A 12,471-nucleotide genomic window follows, 5' to 3' on the forward strand; every position below is an offset into this window, starting at 1 on the left:
CAATCTGACATTAAAATACCTGAGCTATGTAAGAGAAAATTCAAACAGACAGTATTAGAGGTTCTACATTAATCTTCACTCTGGATCTAACAGTTTATATCATATATGAATATACACATTGTAGTCTTCTTGATATACTTGCTGTTATGTACACAGGGTCGTTTTCTCTCTAGAGTGTTAATACAGAAAAATGCATTTGTTGTGAAGCTTCATTCAAATACAATACAGACTCTGTATAGCACTTTGGCACTGTTCTGGATGAAAAGCATTACATGCACGTAAGCTGTGTTATTAAAAACAAACAAACAAACAAAAAACAATTAGGGAGATTAGAAAGAGTGAAGGACAGAAGGAAAACAGGGGCTTCTGAAATAATATAATGGTGCTGGGAAATAAACATTTTATCTTCCCAGGCTTACAGTGCCACGTAATTGCCATTGTGAAGTAGCTTTTCACTTTATTTATTATTGAAAAATAAATTCCCTTTGTGTACATGGATGTTTGGTTGTACTTTGGAATTAGCTGCAGTTCATGGTGATTGAAACACCAGCAATAAACCATTTTCTAATAACATGCAGAAAGAGTCAGAAGGTTGACCCAAAAATCAGTACTTATTCAATTACCTACCACCCTTGTTTCCAAAGTTCACAGGTCCCAATATCTGCTTTAGAAATGTCTCCTATTTTAAAGCTTTTGGCTTAAATGTCTATGCACAGATGCTACACATGAAATCTTACGGGTAAGCACCCCCAAATAGAGCACAGATTTGGTTGGATTTGTGCATGCGTAAAAGTATTTGAAAATGTATTTGAATGATAGGCTTGTGTAATTTCATGCATAATTTGTCAAGCAGAAGTCTTGACCACTTACACCAGAATACAAAAAAAAAAAAAAAGTTTTTTTCAAACTACAGGGAAATTAACTGTTATCTTTAATAGTGTATCAGAGAATATGAATGCATATCATGGAGCTGTGGCATACTGAATGACTACAGGTTTTTTCAATAAAATAACGTTGCAAAAATATGCATCATTAAACAGCTACTGTGCTACCAATTTATTATTCCAGTTCTGTCAGACTACCTTGGTGAAATTCAACTAAAAATATTAGAGCTACACCTATTTCTGACCTCACTCAGTTTGCGTTGAGGTGTGACATATCCCAATATGAGACTAGGTTAAGTGTAAGTCCAGAGCTGACTGTATAGTTTTAGTTAAGTTAAAAAAAGAAAAAAGTATACAGTTATTCTTCCCATGCTCTAATGTGGGAATAAAACGTTTTTGTACAGAGTTACGTTTTTTAGAGGGAAGGAATGTGGTATTGAGATATGCTTGCAGTGATAAGAAAGCTTAACAGACAACCTTGTAAAATGCAGACAACCAGAATCCTTAGAGCAATTAGGCGGAAATCACTGTGTAAGAAACATTTGCCACCTCAAAGAGTACAAAAGTCAAAAGAAATTTGATTTATAACAGGCCGGCAAATGAAAGCCATGTATTGTCTGCGAAGCACCAGATAGGTTGTGAACCTGGATTACCCAGTCAATGGGGAAACAGGGGAGGGTCCTGTCATCAAAAAGTATATAAACTGTGTTATGGAACTAGTAGGTGCGCTCCTGCTTGTGGGACGCCGGCCACTGCAATCGCGAATAAATTACTACTTCACTGAGATCCTCGCCTGAGCCTATGTTAATTGCTACAGAGTGTTTCTCACAATTTGGGGGCTCGTCCGGGATCCAGTCACCTACCGGGGAGCCCCAGCGCCGCAGCAGCAGGAAGGCATGCCCCGCTGATTTCAGCGGTCCTGTGCATCAACGGTGGAGGTTCTGCGGAGGGCTGACAGAAGGCCTGAGACTGATTAAAGAGGCAGGATCCATGAAGTACTGGGGAAGGGAACAAGGTAGGCACTCTGGGTTTAAGAATTGATCCGGTAACTCTGTGCACAGACCAAGGTAAGAAATATTAAGTATTGCCTTGGGGGTCGGGTGAGACTCTGTGTGACGTGTGATTGAGATGTACTTTTGTACAAAGCGAGTGTGGAATCCTGATCCGCGGTTCCGTAGCTCCGCGAGGGGCGCGGCCGGAGACAGACAAAGCGTGAGATAAGAGAGAGAAAGGAAGAGTCTCAGGAAATTTGGTGTGCGGTAAGCCCTTGCACAGGGAAGTGCTTGGCAGTACACCAGAGAATCTAGTAATCTCATAGGTGTGCGGTAGCCCTTCCACGGGGAAGTGCTTGGCAGTACACCAGGGAAATTTGGTGTACGGTAGCCCTTGCACGGGGAAGTGCTTGGCAGTACACCAGAGAATCTAGTAATCTCATAGGTGTGCGGTAGCCCTTCCACGGGGAAGTGCTTGGCAGTACACCCCCATTTTCCAGAATCGGAACCTTAGTGTGTGGTACCCTGCAGGAGGGAAATTTGTGTAGCAGCACACTGACAAGGGCTAGGAAAAATGGGAAATATGAGTTCCAGGGGACAGGGAGATATCCCTGGGGGAGTACCTAACAACAGTTCTTCCTGAAGAATGATAAAAAATTGGAAAAATAATCTCAAAATTAGAGGAGATAAAAGAAAAAAAAAATTGGTTAAATATTGTGTATTAGTCTGGACAAAAGAACCAATTAAGGAAACAGCAGTATTTTGGCCAAATACGGGTCTGATGAAAATTCAGGCTTTAAATTTATATGTAAACAATAAGATTCCTTTTTTTTCAGAGAAAGAGCCAAGTTATGCTCCCTATAATCCTAATATTGCACCGGTGGCAGCAGCAGTCGCTCCAGGAAGGGAGACAGGGACTGCAATTAACACTGTCCCTAGAGAAGAGCGTACTCTAGGCTCTGGTAAGAATTAGAACAAGGTAGAAGAGATATTGAGAATTTTTCCTTCCCTGATACTAACAGTTCTAACACTAACTGTGTATCCTCTTAGGTGAACTCCCCCCTTTCCTTACTGGCAGAGAGGTTAGGAGTTTTAAGAAGGAGATGAAGTCTTTAATTGAGTACCCCAACAGGCTAGCTGAACTATTAGACCAGTTCCTAGGACCTAACTTATACTCTTGGGGGGGAATTAAGTCTATAAGTATGTTGTTTACAGGGGAAGAAATGGGAATGATCAGGAGGAGAGCTGCTATAGAAAAATGGGAGAGAGCTCATCCTCCAGGACCAGGGGTAACACCGGCAGGGTAGAAATACCCACTTGCCGATCCTGGCTATAATAATAATAATGGACAACACAGAAATCATATGAGAGATTTGGGGTCAGAATGAGAAAGTACTCGTGGATGAATCCCGAGGACCCGGTATCCCAAGGGCTCTTGATAGTTCATTTTGTGATTAAAGCCTGGCAAGATACACAGAAAAAGCTCCAGAAAGTGGGGGGATGTAGTGAACAGTCACTGTGGGGGGCCTTCCTGCAGGAGGCCCTGGAGGTGTATGTCAGGAGGGGAGATGAGAAGGAAAAGCAGAGAGCGAAACTAATGGTATTGACAGTGTAGCAGGTAGTGAGGCAGAGGGTTGCAGAAAGAGGAAGAAAATTTTCAGGGGGAGTCAGGGCCAGGATGGAAAGGAGAGGAAGAGAGATGAAGGAATGGCACGCAAGGAAAGCTCAGGGACAGGCTTTGAAGTGTGGCCAGGCTGGCTACTTCAAATAGGAATAGGAGGAGAGAAGGTTAAATGGGAAAGTACAGGCTGGAGAAAGATAAAAAGAAGTGTTAAAAAGGGTTATTGAATGTGTTAAAGGTGTGGTATGTAATGTTTGACAGAGCTGTTTTTTGAATGAGTTGGGAAAGTTGAATGAGCAGGGAAAGAGGATGTAGGCATTATCTAAGTAACAGTCTAGAAGTTTTGGTATATTTGCTGTGGTGTTTGGTCAGTTTCCCAAGTATCGGGACGGGGGGGGCGCGGGGAGGGACAGCCTGCTCCACCAGGGGTCTCTCCACAGGCCGCAGGGGGGGCTTCGGCTCTGGCGCCTGGAGCGCCTCCTCCCCCTCCTTCTGTGCTGACTGGTGTCTGCGGAGAGGTTTCTCTCTCCTCGCTCTCCCAGCTGCTGTTGAGCAGCAGGTTTTTGTTTGTTTGTTTTCGTGGATGTGCTCTCACAGAGGCACGGACTGTGTTGCTCATGGCTTGGCCCTGGGCAGCGGTGGGCCTCTGTGGGGCTGGCTGAAATTGTCCCTTATCTGCCACGGGGAGGCTTCTGGATTTTTCTTGCAGGGGCTGCCACTGCAGCCCCCCCTGAACCTTGCCATCAAACCCAATACACTGGGGCAGCTAGGTCATTACTGGCCTGTAAACTATCAGGGATTAAATTAACTAATGAAACCCTAAAAGTGATGGGGGTAGAAGGGGCTGGGATAACAGTGCCACTTTTGGGGGATACCAAGCTGAGACTAGGGGATAAAATGATCACTGGGCAATTATTGTATGTACCCAAGCAGGGACTAACTTGTTGGGAAGGGATTTGATGATGAAATTGGGCATTCAAATAGTAAATTGTTAGACTGGAATAACAGTGTTATTAATGGAGTGCTCTCAGGCCCTGAGAGCAAAGATCTATTCACCCTCTGACTGGAAAGACCCTGAAATGGGGCGGAAGCAACAATACAGATGGACAGTTTCACCTCAGCGGTTTACAGCGCCACCGATTTATTTGGGCAAGTTCTAGAACAGATTTTGGGGCAATTACAACCTCCTGAGGAGGTATTACTGTTACAAAAATGTGGATGATCATTTATTGTTGTTATAAATGACTGAGTCCCAAATAGGATTACAATCAAAGTTTACAATTTATTAAACGAATAGAGGCAAGCAAACAGCACTAGGTGCGCCAGGAGTCTCTTCTCCACCAAGACGCACACCCATTACGTAAGATGGCTGATTTTTATGCTCCTAGGCTAATACATATTCATTACTACTTCTAGAAGAGGCAGGGTTATTATAATTGGTTTCCCGAATCCGAAGTCCTCCCAGGTGCGCCTGCTTATCAGTCTCTGTTAGTCTCTCGGGGGCCACTCGGACGGGGAGGCTCAGATATTCTTCCTCCTTATCTAGTGGTCTCTTGGCCGGATGTCAGAAGTTACTGCACGTCCGTGCAGAGTCAGCAGTTTTTCTCTGAAGAAATCCCTTTGTTCTCTTATCACCTAAACCCAGGCCTCAATGTTAATCCTTCAAATCCCTTAGTGGCACGAATTGCTGGACCATTCCTTACGTTGTCAGGACAGGAGAAAACAGTTGTGAAGGAAGTTACTAACAAGCTATTCAACTTTCTGGGGAAGCAGGGCTTGGGAGTATTGAAAAATAAATTACAATATGTAATTTAGTCAAGTATTTAAGGCATCTAATGTCTGAGGGAAAACGGAGAATAAATCCAGAGAGGATTCAGGGAATTGTTGAAAACTAAGAAAGAACTAAAAAGTTTTAAGAGAAAGATTTTTTTTTTTTTTTAAGGAATCAGGAGCCACGAAGTCTGAGGGAAAATGGATACTCCCTGATGGGAGAGAAATGCTGAATAAAGCACCAATGAGGCAAATATTAATCGTTTTACACCAAGAGAGTCATTGGGAGGTGCAAGCAATGTGTGATGTTGTGCTAAGAAAGTATGTCTGTGTAGGAATATACACTTCAGTGAAGCAGATATGCAGAGGATGTACCATATGTCAAAAGGTAAATAAAAAGGTCATCCGTAACCCACCTAGAGGGGGACGGGAGCCAGGGATTCGACCTTTCCAAAGTATACAGGTAGACTTTAATGAGTTACCTAAAGCAGGGAGATTAAGTACTTGTTTGTCCTAATTGACCATATGACTGGATGGGTGTAAGCTTTCCCGTCTATATCTGCCACTGCAAACATGGTGGCTAAGGTATCACTGGAGCAAATAGTCCCTAGATATGGGATAGCTGAAAACATTGATTCAGATCAAGGAAGTCATTTCCGTTGACAAGTACTGCAAGGGTTAATGCAGGCCTTAGAGACTGAGTGGGATTTTCACACCCCCTTGCACCTCTCCTCTTCTGGGAAGGTGGAGTGAATGAACCAGACCTTAAAGAAGCAATTAACTAAATTAGTGTTAGAAACCCAACTTCCTTGGGTAAAATGCTTACCTTTAGCACTCTTCCAGGTTCAAACAGCACCAAGAAACGATATAGGAATTTCACCATATGAGATGCTGTTCGGATTACCCTATCTGGGCAGAAGGGATGAGATACCACAATTCGAAACAAGAGAGTTTTCTTAAGAACTATATTCTGGGGTTGTCCTCTTCTTTGTCATCTCTCAGGACCCGTGGGAAATTGGGTCCTGATTCGGACCTGGAAAGAATCAAAACTCCGGCCTGAATGGGAAGGACCATTCCAGGTACTACTAACCACTGAAACAGCCGTAAGAACTGCGGAAAAAGGTTGGACTCACTATACTCGAGTGAAAGCATCCGTCGACCCTAGTACCTGAGAAGTCGTTCCTACAGAAGACTTGTTGAAAGATAAAATCAAAAAGACAAATCTCATAGTAGACTCTGAGCAGGATAAAAGCTTACGATTGTGAACTAACCTTTTATTTTCACAGGTAGCTAATGAGTGTGACTTGTGATTGAGAGAAAGGACTGGCCTATAGCGAATCAAAGTGCTCCCAAGGGGGTTTTGTTCTAGTAGTAGTGTACATATATCTTATTCTTTGTATTGATAATTATTTGGAAACCTAGGGTTTAAAAATAATGACAGGGAAAAATCAACTGTTAATTTTGTTTCTAGTGATTGTAGGCCTCAGAGAAGGCCTTGGTCAATTGGCAACTTGGAAAAGGCATGACCAGATAATAGTAAGACGGGATACCCTGCCAAAATATGGGTGACTGTGACAGAGGGTTATGTACCATAATCCCTCATGTTTGATGCTTTTGAGGTGTTAGCTTGTGGAGATTTAAATGCCCAACGACAATTGAGCGGAGAGAACAAATAACTGGGAGAGACCCAACAGCCAGATTGAGAATAGCTGTATGGAAACGATCCTCTATTGCCATCAGAGAAAGGGAGAAACTCAAGGAGAAAACAGGAGAGAAAACAGGAGGCTGTCTTTGAAATGGGGCAGTTCAAACATTTGAGATTGAAACAGGATATGGGGATGTGAATGCCTGGATAGAATGGGTCAAATATACTGTCCAGAGTCTCAACCATAGCAATTGCTATGCTTGTGCCTCAGGACGACTGATTGCCCAGATAGTGCCCTTCCCATTGGGGTGGACCAAGGATTCCCAGGGGATGTGATGTACGATTGCATTGTACCAAGAAAAGACTGCCTGGGGAAATGTGGCCTGTAAGTCTCTCTCTTTGCTGTTCCCTTCCTTGCGTGATAGCAATATCAGGGTTCCCCCTGTATTCTCTACAGCTATAGGTAACCATACAGCTTGCCTCTCACGGCAGGGTGTGAGTGCTACCAGGCATCTGGGAGAATTTGCCTTGTGCACGAGCACCTTGAATGCTACCAAGGACTTGATGGGAAACTGCTCAAGACTTGAGATCCCCAGGGCAGATCTCTGGTGGTACTGTGGAGGGAAGATCTTACGGTCCACCCTACCATCTAACTGGGGAGGCACTTGTGCACTTGTTCAATTAGCTATACCCTTCACCCTGGCATTTGAAAGAGAAACATCACAAATACCCAGAAGAAGTAAAAGAAGCTTAGGAGTATCATTCGATGATAGAGTATATATAGATTCTATTGGGGTGCCTAGAGGAGTCCTAATGAACATAAAGCCAGCAATCAAATTGCTGCAGGGCTTGAGTCTCTGTTCTGGTGGGTAACAATCAATAAGTATGTGGATTGGATTAATTATATCTATTATAATCAGCAGAGATTCATAAACTATACAAGGGATGCAGTAAGAGGAATCGCTGTGATTCGTGGAAGAACTCTACAACTCAAAGCAAATGAGTTATAAAGTAGGTATGTGTTTTATTTTGGTGCTGGGCGCATGCGGGATAGCTCCCAGAGGCATGCGCACCCTAACGCAGCAACTTGCTTTGGTTATATGCAGTAAAAAGTTACATATGCATGAAGTTTCCCAATACGCCTATACATATTCATAACCCATGCCCGCTTTCTATTAAAATTAGCTCCAAGAAGTCATTTCCATAAACTCCTCCCATCTGCGCCTGCACAGTGCCTTCTGGTGGTGGTCGTCGGGGGGTCGTGGGGATGAAGTCTGATAACTCCTCTTCATCACTACTAGTTGACCCCCTGCCTTTGTAAAGACTCAGCTGCTCCTTGGCTCTTGTCCAAACCACAAGTTCGGTCTCAGCTGGTTTTTGAGACAGGTTCCCCATTTTTGTCAGGAAACATCTTCTGTGAGGGGCCCCGAGACTCCTTGTTTCGGTTAATTTGCACAGTAGTAAGCAAAGACACTCAGCAATATCTATTTTAAAGCGATTAAGCAAGCCCCATTCTTTCATTCCGGGCTTTAATAATTACAATTGTTTTATTTAGAAATCATTAATACGATTAAGCAAGCCCCCATTCTTCTATCCCTGGCTTCAGCTGAACAACTAGATGCCACCAGCAAAATGGCTTGGGAAAACAGAATAGCATTAGAGAAAGGCGCTGTGTGCATGATGCTGGGCAACTGTTGTACTTTTATCCCCAACAATACTGCCCTGGATGGCACAGTAGCTAGAGCATTGCAAGGGCTTACCACCCTTGCCAACGAATTGGCAGAAAACTCAGGAACAGACACTTCCATCACCGAACAGACACTTCCATCACTGGAATCTTGGTTTGGTAAATGGAAAGGGATGGTAGTGTCCATATTTACATCTTTGATCATAGTAACAGGAGTTCTGACAGCCATTGGTTGTTGCATTATCCCCTGTGTAAGGGGACTGGTCCAGCGGTTAATTGAAACTGCACTATTGAAACAAATGACCATGAAGCCACCACCTTACTCTGATAAGATGATGATATTACAGGAGATGGAAAGCAAAGAAAGTGAAGAAGAGGAAGATAACTACCAAATTACACCTTAGAGAAAAGTTTTGTAAAAATCAAAATTTATAAAAAAAGAAAGGGGGGGAATTGTGGGAATAAAAATGTTGTTTTTGTAGAGTTACATTGTTAAAGGTAAGGAATGGAGTATTGAAATATGCTTGCAGTGATAAGAAAACTTAGCAGGCGACCTTGTAAAATGCAGACAACTAGACTCCTTAGAAAAATTAGGTGAAAATCACGATGTTAAGTCAAGTCAGATAAGTGAAGAAACATTACCACTTCAAACAGTAAAAAAGTCAAAAGAAATTTGAAATTTAACCGGCTGCCAACTGAAGGCCATGCATTGTCTGTGAAGCATCAGATAGATTGTGAACCTGGATTACCCACTCAGTGGGGAAACAGGGGAGGGTCCTGTCATCAGAAAGTATATAAACTGTGTTTTGGAACCAGTAGGCGCGCTCCTGCTTGTGGGATGCCCGCCATTGCAATCGCGAATAAAATTGCTACCTCACTGAGATCCTCGCCTGAGCCTATGTTATTGGCTACAGAGTGTTTCTCACAACTATTCCATCACTGTTTCTGTTGTCTTAATATGTTTCACATGAATGAAACAAATGGAAAGTAACTGAAAGAAGTATTAAACAGTAAGTTTCATTGACGTTTATTTTGACACAGGCAGAAGATTAAGACTTGTAATAAAATACCACTCCATTTGTGAATCTAAGTTTTATTTTTATTTGCAAACACACATATCTTACTTCAGTGACTTTTGATTCCTCTGATTTTGACTTCAGTTTTTGAACATAACTCTAAGCCAAATATACTAGGCTACTGGAGAAGCCATAGATGGTCAAACAGCTACCACAAGTCTGTGCTACATGGTAAGTTAATCTATATCCGTGCAGTGTTGATAGATGTATGCAACAGCACCTAAACATATGTACTATGACCTTGTCAGGAACATATGTCAACTTTCCAAACTTTTATCAGACTGTTTTTCCCAAACAAATATCTTCTAATGGCAAATGTGATCAAAATTTCAACACTTCTTACTTAAACTAGAAATTAAATTAAAAACACCTGAACAGAGATCCTTCTGTCAAAACTGCACGGCTAATGAAAGTGTGTTCTGAAACTCTTCATATGTACCATGTTAGAAGAAGTACATACACAGAAAATTCTGGAGCTGTATATGGAGGAATTTCTATAGCTTGCTGAGCTACTTTGGTAGGTGAAGATAACCAACTACATGTGCCCTTACAGGACTGCTGCCATGGCTTATCAAGGTCTCATATAGATAACACCTGTCAAACATTGCCAACTCATTATTATCTGAGTGACTGCCGTAAAGGTCAAAGACTGCTTTATCTGGTTGAATCTTTGTTCTTTGTATAAAGCAATTCACTGTCACAAAAAATTCACTAATACAGAACTGAATTTAGAAGCACCTCGTTGAATTTTTCTGCAATAATGGAAACATAATTGAAGGACCAAACTTGACCTCTCAAAATTGGAAAAAAGAGAGGTTATGAGAATGCATTACATACAAAGCTGCCATGCATCCTCTTTTTCTGATTAAAAATAATGTCTGGTGGACTCTTGGAGGACTTCGTTGTCTGAGATTCCATGAATTATGGCAGCAAGATCAGAGCCATGGTATAGAGACAACAAACAGCCTGCCATGTATTAAGACTTGGGACATACCCATAGATCTGCATATGCACATAAGTTGGTGACTTTTAGGAAACACTAGATTGACTGCACAGATATGACAAGCATATGTCCAGCTGCTCAGACAGCTTCAGACTTCTGTATACCCTGTTTTCTGAGCTGGAAGGAGACTGATTTTTCTCCTGAACTTCCTGTGGCTTCATTTGAAATTTCCCTGTGGCTTCATTTGAAATATGTATATATTTTTTGCATATATTTTTGCCAACCAATTTCACACCTTAGAATCAGCAGATAATAAAAGCTGGAAGTGACTTTAGAAGATCATCTCGACCAACTTTCTGTTCAAAGTAGAACTGACTTCATGTTAAACCAGGTTGCTCATGGACTTTTCCAGTCAAGTTTTGAAGCTCTCCAACAATGGAGACTCCACAGTCTGCCTGGACCCTGTTCCAGTGCTCAGCCAATCTCACTGCCATGAATTTTCTCCTTAGATCCCAAGAGAACTTCCCTTCTTGCAACATGTGACCTTTGCATCTTAAGTCTTTCACAAAGGTACCACAAAGGTAGGTCTTTCCTCAAAGGTACCACAGAAGTATAAATCCTGGCACAAGGCTAGCATGTGCAGGTGCCATGCTCAGGGTAGAAAAACAATTTGGGAAGTCTGGATGTATGAATCCTTACAGTACAGTACATGAAAGGCTATGTCAGACATTAAAACATGACCTATTTTTGCTTTAATGTGAACATGTACAACACACCAGAAAAGCATCCGAGAAACATGATATACTCCCTTGACCATTTTTACTCGTAACAGCAATTAACAGATGTGGGCCTTCTTGTCACAATCATTTAACTTAAGGAAAGATGAGCTCTTTCATACCCCGTGTAGTAGTTTAAAAAGTTAACCTCTTACAGCCATTTTCCTGCACGCTTTTAGTCATAGTCCTTCACAGCTGAGTTGTGTTAACAAGATCCTAACTGAGCTCTTCGTCAATCTCAGCACAAGTTTGCTTGAAGCACCATCAATTAAGCTTTACTAGCTTTGGCTATGCTGTGGAAACAAGAACCGTAATAAATAGCTGGAAACTGCAGTGTCCTAAATTCATTTTGTTCATTCTCTAGGACCTATTTTCATTTGACTAGCATAAAGGGAGATGGGGGGGAAAGAAGGAAAGGTAAACTAATGTCAAATAATTAGCTAGTTTCAAACCAAATTCCTTCAGCTAATAAGGCAAATTCCTGGAAAAATTTCTACATAGATGGGCATAGTGGGCACAAGCCCACTGCAAAGAATACCGAGCCACTTCTAGACCCAAGGGAGTCCAGCAATCAAAAGACCACTGCAGAGGAAACTACTGTATGGCAAGTTTCCTCCTGAACATTAAATACTCTGTTACTGCAGTCTGGCAAAGTTGGGAAACAACATGCATGGAGAAAGCTTTAGTGGTTTCTAGTGAATTTGGGGAAAGCATAAGTGAAGAGGCAGGAATAAATGAAATATCAGAAATAAAACTGAGTTTGCAACACTGGGCTACTCAGTCTCTGCAATGACCTTCTGGAATCTGAAAGTCTCCTCTGGGCCATAGGACCTAATGCAAGACGTAACAGATCAGAGGCCTCAAAGCTGCTGTTTAGGAAGAGTAACAACCTCCAGAACCAGCCCCCTTTTCTGCAAGATCTTACTCACTTCTGCATGCTAACCCATCCTTCTATAGTTGGCATTTGCTCATTTTCTCTGACAAGTACTTAAACCGTTTTTCATTTCTTTTATATAAGTTTGTTAAAAAGGTAAGTAAGAAAGGAATTGGGTCAGCATTCAATGAGAGTCTAGAACA

General features: G+C 42.1%; 1 protein-coding gene across 1 annotated transcript; it reads left to right on the top strand.

Moving 5' to 3' along the window:
• The first annotated feature begins 1,685 nt into the window (after positions 1–1,685).
• LOC118259391 (uncharacterized) lies at positions 1,686–9,003 on the top strand. Its single transcript, XM_035568879.1, is given in 4 exon segments — positions 1,686–1,899; positions 7,073–7,717; positions 7,720–7,884; positions 8,519–9,003. Coding segments are annotated over 4 exon segments (1,509 nt in total).
• Positions 9,004–12,471: the final 3,468 nt, after the last annotated feature.

This window comes from Cygnus atratus, chromosome 2, assembly GCF_013377495.2.
Source record: "Cygnus atratus isolate AKBS03 ecotype Queensland, Australia chromosome 2, CAtr_DNAZoo_HiC_assembly, whole genome shotgun sequence".
Taxonomy (NCBI): domain Eukaryota; kingdom Metazoa; phylum Chordata; class Aves; order Anseriformes; family Anatidae; genus Cygnus; species Cygnus atratus.